Source organism: Microcaecilia unicolor, chromosome 3 (assembly GCF_901765095.1).
Source record: "Microcaecilia unicolor chromosome 3, aMicUni1.1, whole genome shotgun sequence".
NCBI classification, from domain to species: Eukaryota; Metazoa; Chordata; class Amphibia; order Gymnophiona; family Siphonopidae; genus Microcaecilia; species Microcaecilia unicolor.
The window spans coordinates 201,662,226-201,674,898 of NC_044033.1; the positions used below are offsets into that span (position 1 = coordinate 201,662,226).

Genomic DNA, 12,673 nt, shown 5'->3' on the forward strand with positions numbered 1-12,673 from the left:
ACAGGTATAAACCACTTTATTTATCAAAAATTGTAACTAAACTATACTTCTTCACTATTGGTTCAATATGTTTATAAATCATATTTTTCGGAACCTCAGCATGGGGGTCTAGCGAACAGTGAAGTTCAATATCACTAAAGACTTACCCCAAATCGTCACTGGTCCCTTATTTTGTTCAATTGATTATTCAGTTTTTAAAAAATATTATATTAACTTGTGAGAATCTTCAACATTCATAAGTTTTCATTTATCCCCAAATCGTTATTGTACTTAGCTTTGCTTTGCCAGTGTCGGCTGCGGAGGTTCTGATATCCGACTTGCAACATTTTCGCCGAAACGTGGCTTTTTCCAAGGACCCCCCCCCCCCCCCCATTTTTTATGCCTGCCATACATGCCGACCACTTATCTTCACATCTTCCAGCCATGAGGAAACGATTTGGTCTGAGGGTCACGCTGAGCGGTGCCCCGAGCGGCTGGGCGAGGAGAGACGGTACCTTTGAAGTGCTACGGTTGCTTCCCTTGTCTGCTGTTGCTTCGCCAGAGCAGCTGCCGCACCTCTGTCTAATACATTTGGGACCAGTTGCCACAGGTTGGACCAGAATTGCCACTGCAGGCTGGATTATATATTGTGGGATGTAGAAGAACTAACATCTGAAAATATGTCTTTGTGGAAAAGGTGGTGAACAGCTACCCAAAAGAGACAACATAAGAACGAGAGACCAAGTGGAGCAGGGGGCTGAGACCCAGGGAAGCCAGGTTCAAGTGCCACTGCTGCTCCTTTGCAGTGGCGTACTAAGGGGGGGGTGGTGGGTGCGGCCTGCCCCGGGTGCACGCCGCTGGGGGGGGTGCTGAGCGCCGGTCAGCTTAGTTGTTTCCATGCTCCCTCTGCCCCGGAACAGGTTACTTCCTGTTCCGGGGCAGAGGGAGCATGGAAACAACGAAGCTGACCGGCGCACGGCACCCCCCCCCCAGCGGCGTGCACCCGGGGGGGGTTCTTTCGTCGGGGTGGGGGGGTGACAAGGGGGTTCGCGCTGCATCGGGGGGGGGGGGGGGCGGGGCGCATCGGCGACCGCCCCGGGTGTCAGCGCCCCTAGGAATGCCACTGCTCCTTTGGGCAAGTCATTTAACTCCAGTCCCTACAGGTACAGATTTAGATTGTAAGCTCTCTGGGGCAGGAAAATACCTCGTGTGCCTGAATGCAACTCACCTGAAATAAGCACAGCAGATCCTCAGTGGTAGGGGATTGAGGGTAAAGTCTGAGATAAGTACAGAGGATCCTTAGCTGTGGGGGGAGTGAGGGGTAAAGTCTGGGGATAAGCACAGAGGATGGTTAGCTGTGTTTCGGGGAGGGGGGTGGAATGATGGGTAAAGTCTGCGATGGATCTTCAATAGTGAGGAAGATCTGGTGCTTTGGTAACAGAGATATATAATGGATAGATCTCGTTGGGGCTTTATCTGCACTCAGGTTTGCTGTTTCTTGGAAAGAGAAAGAGCCGGAAATGTGAAGCCCTGTTGGGGGAGGCACTGCATTAGTGATGGACATTATTTATAGTCTTCTGTTAAATTATTTCCTGGCATGTCCAACTTTTTTTTTTCTCTTTGGGACTCTGCTTTAAGCTGGTTTGTCTTAAAGCTCTCACACTATATCCATTACTGACTTTCAAGTGCTGTCCAGCAGATTAAATCCTGAAGCAAAGTCTCCCATGTCTTTAGCAGAGGAATCACCATTCTCAATGTCTGAAATTTGGCCAATGGGATAAACTACTGAGCCCTCCAGTTCTAGAGGAGAGAGGCTTTCTTTCTATCCCTGTGCCCATCCCCTGAACCCTCCAGGAGGTGACACTCTGGCCTAGATGCACAAAACTCTAACGACCCTTTAACGACAAAATTTGCCACCGTTGCATGCATTATAGGCCTTTTTCTGAAGCCGCTAGCAGATAACGAAAACGGAATGCAAACCAGAAACTACCATTGAAATGTGGACAATTCGCAATGCACTAACCATACCGACGATTCTAACGAATCATTTAACGTGAGAAATTTAGCGAGATCTCAGACCTGTCGCTCAGGCCTGAGCTGTCATCGCCCCGCTCCCTCCTGCACCATAAAAATGCAAGCTGGCAAGTAAAAAAAAAAAAAAAAGTTATATAAAACACAAACCGGTAGTTCCCCACTACCCCCTGCACTAACCGAAACAAAAAAAAATTCAAATAGATCGGGAGGGGGCAAAGGCGCTCGTCAGGAGCGTCCTGTATGGGCGCCCTTGCCCCCCCCCCTGAGATCGCCACTGTTCCCCGCTTCAGCCGGTTTTAATAAAAACAAATCTCCACATTTTCTCATCCCTGGTCCCGCTCCCTTCCTGTGTTTCCTGTCCCTTGCTCCAGGGCTCCACCTCCCACCATCCTCCGCCTCCACCCCCTTGCCCCGCCCCCCCTGGGATCGTCGCCGCCGCTCCCACCCTCCACCGGACCCCCCCCTCCGCATTACCGTCCCGCGCAGCGCCTGTCACCTGTATGTGGAGGCGCTGCACAGGATAAAACATCTGATCGACAATTGCTTCTCCCTTCTCCGACGTCAGTCTGTGGTTCCTGTGCCCGCCCTCTATTGACGTAAGTTGCCTACGTAGATAACTTACGTCAATGAGGGCGGGCCCAGGAACAACAGACTGACGTCGGAGGAGGGAGAAGCAATTGGTGATCAGATGTTTTATCCCGTGCAGCACCTTCGCATACAGGTAATACGGAGGGGGGGTCCGGTGGAGGGTGGGAGCGGCGGCGATGATCCCAGGGGGCGGGGCACGGGGGCGGAGGCGGAGGATGGCGGGAGGTGGAGCCCTGGAGCAAAGGACAGGAGACACAGGAAGGGAGGGGAAGCGGGGATGAGAAAATGTGGAGATTTGTTTTTATTAAAACCGGCTGAAGCGGGGAACAGTGGCGATCTCGGGGGGGGCAAGGGCGCCCATACAGGATGCTCCTGATGAGCACCTTTGCCCCCTCCCAATCTATTTGGATTTTTTTTTGTTTTGGTTAGTGCAGGGGGAAGTGAGGAGCCACGTGTTGGGGTTTTTTTTGGACGTTTGTGGCATGCGCAGAGCAGTCAGCATAACGCTTGGCTGCTCTGCGCATGATTTAGGGGCCCATTACCGACGGGGATTACGATTGATTGATACATTGTACTTCTCGATACCGCAACGAACATGTTTGGCCTGTTTTTTTGGTGCATGCTTCGGTTTTTCAAAATCGTTAAGGACTTTAACGATTTAGGTTTTTTTTTACGTTTGATGCATCTGGGCCTCTGTATCTCTGGCTCCATCCCCTGAGCCCTCCAGTCCTAAAGGTAAGAGGTGTTATCTGTACTCTTTACTTGTGAGCTAATTTTAGCATCCTACTCCTGGGAGTGCAGAAGTTATTTAGGAGACACAGTTACAGATCTAGTAGAACAATGAATTTTGCGCTGAATCATGCCTTTGTTCAAACATAAGGAGTTACTTTCTGGCTTTCACATCCATTAAATGTAGCGCCATGTCTGTTGGGTCAAGCTTGGCAAGATGGAGCCATGCTGTGAACTAGGAATGCCGCCCCCCCCCCCCCCACACACACACACACACCCTCACATCTGCCACAATTCCCTCATTCTATCTGTGCTCATCAAAAGATTAGATTATTGTAACATCATTTATCAAGGTTGTACCGAGTCATCCGTCAAAAGGTTACAGTCATTACAGAACGTTGGCATGCTCACCGCTCAGATCACGTTTCGCCTTTGCTTGAAAAGTACGCCTGGTTACAGATTCGTCGACGTGTACTTTTTAAACTACTAGTGCTTACATTTCAGTTCCACTGGCTCGGTTTACCTCTTTCACTATTCCGCATTCACCAGCACGTCTCCTATGCTCAGTTAACGATCATCGATTAGTTCTACCAGGCCCCAAAGTTTCCCAACTCGAATCTACCCGTTGCCGCGCTTTTTATTTTGCTGCATCATTTCATTGGAATTCTCTCCCTCTTCACATCCATTCCGAAACCTCTCTGAAAAAAATTCAAAACTAAACTAAGGACATGGCTCTTCACTGATGCTTTCTCTGCCGATTCGGACCCGACTGCATTTTTACTACTACCCTCCGAATGCTGACCCTCCCTCGTCCTTTGCTCTATCCCTTTGCATCTCCATTTTCTCCGTTCTATCCACTTTCCTATAAATTATTCTAGTTCCTTTCTTTCTCGAATCCTTGCATTGTTTTTATTGTAAACTGCCGAGAGCTTCCAGTTAGTGAAGGCGGTGTGGCAAATTCAAATAAACCATAAACGTAATCCATGGGCATAGTTTGGGGGGCGAGGGGGGGCAATGCCCCCCAAATGAGCTACAGCTGCAGCAGCATCTCTCTTTCCGCTGCCACCACAGCCCTGGACTCTTCCAGTTCTTTCTCTCCTTCCAACCCCACGGCACCTGGTATCGCTTCCCCCCCCCTTGAGTCCTCCAATCCCCTGAGCCGCCAGCAGCCTCAGCGAGAAAGCAGTATGCATGCTGCTTTAGACCTGCCCCCAGAAGCCTTTCTTTCTCCTTCAACTTCCTGTTCCTGCATAGGCGAGAAGCTGTAGGAGAGAGAAGGGCTTCCGGGGCAGGTCATATTTAGTGTTTTAGGCTTGTGTGTGTGTGTTTTGAATAACTATAATGAATATGTATAAGATGTATGCATGCAAGTAAATATGCTAATGTGCCACGCCCCACCCTTTGCCCTCCCCCCCCCCCCCCCCCCCCCCCCCCCCACCCCCCGCCAAATGAAACTCTCATACTACCAGATAAGAGGTTGGGTGTGATATATCTGCCCATCCTGTCTGCTTCTCAGAGGAGGAGGTAGGGGACAGGCAAGCCAGTGTATCTTCTTGATAAGATTTTCATGAGTTACTTTTACCTAGCAAAGCTCACAATATGAATAGCAAAAATAATATATTGTGGAGGGGGGAGGGGAGAGAGAGAATAAAGTAACAGCACGACTACGTTCTCCTGCCACCGTCATTCTCCCTACATGGCACACACACACGCTAACGGTGTTCTGCTCTGCAGACATGTCCTTGTGAGATAAGAGGGGCACATCCTACCCTCCCCCAGTGATGCTGCTGTTTCTGAATGATAGCTCACATTTTCTACAATTGTATACTGCTTGAATGGCTATAGGCAAAGTTGCTTTTATAGATAACTGATTACATGCATACATACATGTGAAACTATTTTTATATTAATAAATGCTGTTTCTCTTTCCTTACCTCTTTTCACCCTCGGTTCCAATCACGCTGCACCTAGCAAGTCTATGGCTTCCCCCTTCTGTGACGATCTCTCTGATGTTGGCCACCACTTTCCCCATGCCTTAGCTTTTCAGCCATGATGGGGTCCACGGTGTCTTTCACACCTTTGGACTGGACTGACGGGAGGAGGACATGGGGGGGTGGTGTTCAAGTCCCAGTCTATTCTGAAATTAAAATAAGGGGCGGAAAATTGAGGTTCTGCTCGCCTGAATCTGGGATCTAACCTCTCTCTTTGCCCCTTCTGTCCCCCTGCAGGCATTATGATTCCCGTGGCGGAGTTCAAGCAGTTCACGGAGCAGCAGCCAGCCTTCAAGGTCCTGAAGCCCTGGTGGGACGTCCTGACAGAGTACATTACCGTTGCAATGCTTATGATTGGCGTCTTTGGCTGCACCCTACAGGTAGATGATGGAGGGGGGGGGGAATGAACTGCTCCCTGTCACTGTACACTGTATGTACACCTCAGAAACAGCCGACGCTGTCTTATTACACTGGACATCTCAACACAGTCTCACTGAGAGATGCTGCTTCCAACCTCATCAACAGCATAATTATCTACAAGAGCTCATCACTAATTAATTCAATGGCATCACCCTCTTAAATCTTTCCCCCGCATCATTCACCCACATAGATTTCAATGGCATCACCCTCTTGAAAATATCTTCCCCACATCATTCACCCCCATCGACTTAAATGGCGTCATCCCCTTAAATATCTCTTACCCACATCATTCACGTATAGATTTCAATAGCGTCACCCTCTTAAATATCTCTTTTCCCATCATTGACCCCCGTAGGCTTTGTTGACCTTCTTAAATATCTCTTCCCTGCATCCGTCACCCACCCCCTCCCCTTGATTTCAGTGGTAGTTAAAATCTCCCATAGAGCTCTGAAAACTTTAATGAATGTAGATCTTAATGATCTGGTTTTGGGGCTGAGGAGGTGAGTGGGACCGAATTCACACTATGTGTGAACTGAAGCCTTGCTGTGGCAGTGTTTTGAGATTAAACATTAGCTCACTCTATTTATTCCCCTACTTTTCCCAGACAGAAATGAGTCCTTCAAACCAGAAAGTTAAGAGAGACACATATAATTAAAATAAAACAGAGTGAAATTTTAAAAAGTATTATGGTTTTCATTATGAAAGAATTCAGGGGATATTTGGCTGGGATTCAAGATGGCTGACAAATGCAGCCTATGTGGGATGGATTATTAGTGATTTAGAAGGGATAGTAGCAGGCAGGGAGGAAGTGTGAGGTGCCAGAGGGTGGGTCAGTTCTAAAGTGGCATTTCCTGCCTGTGTTTTGTAACAGAAAAAAATCGGTAATAAGCAGCCTCAAATGTTGTTTACTGAGACTCTGAAGTGGAGGAGTAGCCTAATGGTTAGTGCAGTGGCCTGAAAACTAGGTGAACCGGGTTCAGTTCCCACTGCAGCTCCTTGTGAATCCAGATACAAAGAAGTACCTGTATATACTATGGAAACCGCTTTGAATGTAGTTGCAAAAGCAGAGAAAGAGAGTGTATCAAGTCCCATTAACAAGATTCCAGGCACAATGTCAAAGAGTAGCAACATTCCATGTAGAATCCCAAAGAATAGCAAGATTCCAGAATCCCAGCCTAGTGGTTAGTGCAGCCGGCTTTGGTCCTGGGGAACTGGGTTGATTCCCACTGCAGCTCCTTTTGACTCTGGGCAAGTCACTTAACCCTCCATTGCCCCAGGTACAAATAATTACCTATATCAGGGGCGTACCCAGTTTTACCTCAGGCCCACCCCACCCAGAAGCAGAGCTCCCAGACCCCAAACAGTTTGCCACCGCCGATCACGATTCCGACTCCACCCCTCTGTACTTCCTCCCTCCCTCGGCGCTGCAGTAATGTACCTGGGATCCCGGCAGCATTAGCGATGTATCCACGCTGCCTTCGCACTGCCCCGGGATGATGGGATCCCAGGTACATTACTGCAGCGCCGAGGGAGGGAGGAAGAGAGGGGTAGAGTCGGAATCGCGCGATTCTGGACCTCGCGGGCGGGCGCCTTCGCACTGCCCCGGAAGCCTTCTCTTAAAGAGAGGGCTTCCAGGGCAGTGCGAAGGCAGCATGGATACACAGCCAATGCTGCTGGGATCCCAGGTAGAAGCACCGGAGGGAGGAAGAGAGGGGTAGACGGTCACGGAATCGGCGATCCTTGACCTCGCGGGCGGGCCGGGCGCAACTTGATCTGGGAGAGGTGGGGCACAGCAGAGGGAGGGGTGGTGAGCAGAGTGAGGGAAGGAGCAGGAGATGGATGGGACTGGGAGGGGTGGTAAGCAGAGGGAAGGATGGGACTGGGAGGGGTGATGAGTAGAGGGTGGATAGGACTGGGAGAAATGGGGTACAGCAGAGGGAAGGAGCAGGAGATGGATGGGAGGGCAGGGCCCAGGGAGAGAGGAGAAATTGCTGGACATGGAGGGAAGGGTAGGGGAGAGAGAATTGCTGGGTATGGATGAATGGAGGGGGGCAGGGGAGAGAAGAGAATTGCTGGGTATGGATGGATGGAGGGGGGCAGGGGAGAGAAGAGAATTGCTGGGTATGGATGGATGGAGGGGACAGGGGAGAGAAGAGAATTGCTGGGTATGGATGGATGGAGGGGACGGGAGAGAAGAGAATTGCTGGGTATGGATGGAGGGGAGAGGAGAGTTGCTGGACATGGGTGGATGGAGGGGAGGGCAGGGGAGAGGAGGGTTGCTGGACATGGATGGAGGGAAGGGTGGGAGAGAGGAGGGTTGCTGGACATGGATGGAGGAGAGGGAAGGGAGAGAGAAGAAATGCTGGACATGGATGGAGGGGATGGAAGAGTGAGGAAGGAGATGAGATGAGGGAAAAGAAAGAGAGGCGAAAAACTGCACATGGATGAAGAAAATAGGCAGAAGCTGGATCCACTGTACAGTCAAGTCTGCGGAGGACCCAGCTTTTACTTATGGATATAGAGCAAGAAATGAAGAAGAAAGGCGGAAAGTAAAGAAATAAATGGAAAGGAAGCCCTGGAAACAGAGTTAAGAGGACAGATAGCAGCAGAATTGGATACTGGGCCAGCATGATCAGAAAAACAGTCACCAGACAACAAAGGTAGAAAAAAAAAATCATTTTATTTGAATTATAGTGTTTGGAATATGTCCACTTTGAGAATCAGGTGCTCAACATTAAAAGTTTATATTTATTTACTTATTTATGGCATTTTATCCCACATTAAACATGAATTAGATTGGAACCTGGGATCATTTAATGTTTTTTTTTTTCCTAGAGAGAGTAATGCATTGCCTCCCCTCCCCCAGGCTCTCTCCCCGGCTATAGCCAGCTCTGCAATTTTGAGGGGGGGGGGGGCGCAGAGGTGGACCGGGGAGAGAGCCTGTTGTTAAACATTTACCAGCACACCACTGTCTAGTGCCCACCCATCCAACCTGTTGGCCCACCCAAAAATTGACTTCTGGCTACGCCACTGACCTATATATAAAATTTGATTGTAACCACAGAAAGGTGGTATATCAAATTCCATCCTCTTACCACTTTGTCTTCTCACTGTCCTCCATTTCTCTCCTGTTTTAAGAATTTTGGGGAGGGTTTAACCAGAGTACAGGACCAAGAGTCACCATCTGTGTCCTCTGGGATGCGATCAGTAAGATGGGAGGTGTGGGGGGGGAGGAAGTTCTGGGATTTAGAATGTGTAGGGGGGGAGGGGGTTATGGCCTGCATGCCAGGGGTGAAAAGTCTCAGCCATCCCCACTGAGTCCTTCAATCTAGTGGAAGGAGTGTACATGGGAATTGGGGTAGTGGGTGGTAGTGCTAGGGGATCCCCTAGTGGTGAGTCCAGTACTTGCAAGCGAGGCCTCTTCCGAAATCCATATCTGTGACGCACAGACTTGCACATGCAGCCTTCCTGGAGCGTGTGTTTGCAGGCCTGCTGGGGAGCTGCTGCTAGGTGGGCGGATGCAGACATTTCATGTTGCCCCCAGGCCCTCTGCTCTGGACACACCCATGATTTCTATACTTAGATCTTGTGCATGCACTGTGCAGCCACTGACATCCCTCCAAGCCCATTCCTTTGATCTTTGTAATGACCCCTCTGCAGGGAATAATTAAAATTGTTTTCCAAAAAAACAGGCGATCTCTAACGAGGCTGGCACCTTGAGCTGTGTGTGGGGGTGTATGGTTAGGCTGTGTAATAATAAACTTTGATAGTTTGTCACCTGGCTTGCTTTCCTCTACTACATAAACTCTGGAATTCCTGTTTGGGCATGGAGAGGGTTTGCGTGTGTGGAGTTTAACTCATACAGTTCAGGGCTCTTCCAGCCACCTCAGAAGCTGACTTCAGTTCCAGTCACACTGTAAGCAGAGGAATCGCTCTTGAACCTTCATTCTTGGTAGCTAAATTTCCCTCCCCTCCCCTCCTCTCAACATTTTAACCCCCCCCCCCCCCCCCCCCACACCTGCCCACTGACCAGTTTCCTGTCTTTCCAGCCATGGAAACCTTTGCTGCCTTCAGGTGTTAACTCAGATGCACCCTAAGTTGGCAGCTAGGCCTTCAGGGTTCTCTCCTCGTCTAGGTGTCCGCAGTATCTTGTTTTTTTTTTTTAACATAGTGAATCAAATGTTCACGCGCTGTAAACCTGCTGGGCAGAGGCTGCAGCATGTGATATAACATCACTAAAGAAATACCGACTCAATACATCATCAAGCCGTGTTGCATTCGGTTAGTCCAAAGACTGGGGGGGTGGGGCTTTGTGCTACTCCGAAAGACACCTGGGTTCAATTCCCAGCCCCCCTTCTGTCCCACAGTCTGGCGGCCGTGGTTTGAGATGCTGGACATGTAATGCTTGTTGGCCCCCTTGCAACAGAGTCGGCAATGGAAGAAGTTCAGAGTGGACACTTCCTAGGTTCTGGAGGAGGTCAGTCTGTAGACTCTGGCCAAGGAATAGATGAGAAAGGTGATAAAACCCTAGGTGGTTAGAAAGATAACTCAGTACACGACTGTAGATATGAGTACTGTACTTTCATATCAAGTTGCCTAAAAAAATGCCATAAAAGCACCTACTGTATAAAGGCAAATAGATGCTTACATATGTTTATAAACTAGACTTTCAGAACGATTTATACCTACCCTGAGGAAGATATAAATGTTTGGATGCACTCTATGCGTGTACAGAAGGATTTCTAAATTGAAGCTCATTACCTCCTCCTAGAGGACACTTCCAGTAACACAGATCACAGAAAAGCAGACCCTGTCTTTCAATGCTGCTACTTTTTTTGCACATGGACCTCCGTGTAATTTTATGTAGCCTTTCTCTGCAGTAAAACATGCTTGTCATGCAGAAAAATCTTTGCAAAATCAGTCTTGCAAAAGCTATAAGACCCCCTCTAGATTTCACATCCTTTGAGCTCTGACTTGAAACCTGACATTCACGTCCTCATACTTAAGGATTCTCTGTGCTTATTTATTTTGTTAATTTGTATTTAAATATTTATATCCTGTCAAAATCCTAGGCTGCTCACACAATAACCCATCATCAAAATTACAACACAGTACAAGTCTTATCACTATACACAAACAACATAACAATAATCTTCCCCCGCATTCCCCCCAATCAAAACTAAAACACAGCAATCAAAAACATAAAACGTACCCCAAGCAACTCACAGAGAAGACCAGACTTATCTGCCTCATCCAGCCCCTGTTCTGAAAACCTGCTCAAACAAGTAGTCTTTCGTACTTTTGTGAGAAAAAAAAAAGATTCTGTATCCAGCATGATTCTCACTTTGCTTGAATTCCGTTACTGTCTTTCATGGACCCTGGAATGGGCTGTGCCACTGAGCTGCAATCCATATGGTATTTTACCCAATATAGGGTCAGTAATTAGAGAGCTTGGGGATGGGGGTGAGGCTGGAGATTGTTTTCTTTGGCCCCTCCAAAGGTGTTCACTGCCCTGCTGTCTTGAATTCCACCACCTCTTTTCCTGGAAGTCAGCTCCATGTGGCCGCCATCTATGAATGTATTGACCTATTCCTTATTCTTGATAATTCCCTAATTATCTTCAAGTTTGTTCCCTCAAACTTTAAGTTGTACATGTCACGTGTCCTCCTGTACTTCAGAAATCAAGGAGCCTGAGGTCCATTCAACCTGAATCCTTTATGTCATATTGTCAACCCTTGTTCCTCTTTCCTTGACTACCCAAGTGAAGCTATGAAAACTGTGCCCCAGCCTGGTTTGGATACTGTAGTCGCTTCGCAGGAACACTGTTCTCTAAATCATAACTCCTCTCACCCCTGGTATCCCCGTGGGCTGAAATTACAGAAAGATAATTGCGTCATCGTGAAAGATCCCATCAGAAATATCACTCCAAAGCCAAATTAAACGCTTAGAAAGACGCTACACAATTTTACATAATCCTCTACTGCTCAGGCAAAAAAGGGATTATTTTCACTCACTAATAGAACGGGACACAACCTCTGCAAGATTGTACAAAACTGTCCACCATTTTAATAACCCTTTACTTGAGTCTTCCCTTTCATCAAATCTTATTAGAGAAAATAAATTACTACCTTAGGAACCTCTCTCCCATGTCACGACTCATCTGCAATATTTCCAGTTATTTCCTTGTCTAGTTCTACCCTTTTTTATAGTTTTATTTAGTTTTTATGTATTTTTCTGATCTATATCTTTTATAGTGTTACCCCTGATGCAGCCTTTGGGCGAAACGTGGGGTTGTTTTTTAATAAATATGTTACTGCGTGACCTCCAATTGATATCGTGTACAAGGCATTACACCTTCAGTTTGTGGCTGGTTATGCTTCTCCCTTTGCACTCTGGTATCCCAGTGATTCTGACCACTGCTTTCTTCCGCTGTTTCATTACTATGTGATCATTAGACTTTATTCCATCCCTCTTTTGGTCAGTGCCTTTCACTGTATACCATTTCCCTGGAATTCTGTTTCCCACCTCCAGCGTGCTATAGTTTTGGGGTTTTTTTGCTTTGAATCTTTGCTGCTTAGTAGTTGACTATATCATCGATTGCTCCTTATTCCTTCTGGCATTGAGAGTGTCCATGCTATTGCAGATCTTAATATCAACTCGAACCAGACAAACCTTTCCTCCTAATCCCTCTGCAACACCACTCATGAAAATATTAAACAGAACTGATCTTAGGATCAATCATTAAGTGCTCCATTGATCAACCCTCTCTTCGTGGAGGTTGCTCATGTTATCATCACCCTTTGAATCTATTGTAACCCAGGCTGCTTGGTGTATTTATGTCTCCTGAGTGGGACAGTATCAAAGGTTCTTCTGCGATCCAAGTATGCCCCATCCAGTGCTCACCTCTGATCTACTGTTGTTGTGGATGAAGG

At 47.8% G+C, this 12,673-nt stretch overlaps 1 protein-coding gene across 4 annotated transcripts in view; it reads left to right on the top strand.

Annotated features, from left to right (window-relative positions):
• LOC115466109 (volume-regulated anion channel subunit LRRC8E-like) overlaps nucleotides 1–12,673 on the top strand; it is a 30,681-nt gene that overhangs the window by 15,169 nt on the left and 2,839 nt on the right. For all 4 annotated transcript variants that reach the window (XM_030197148.1, XM_030197147.1, XM_030197151.1 and 1 more), the window contains exon 2: nucleotides 5,559–5,701. In XM_030197148.1, the coding sequence (XP_030053008.1) occupies nucleotides 5,564–5,701 (138 nt within the window). In that variant the 5' untranslated portion in view covers nucleotides 5,559–5,563. The remainder of the gene's footprint in view (nucleotides 1–5,558; nucleotides 5,702–12,673) is intronic.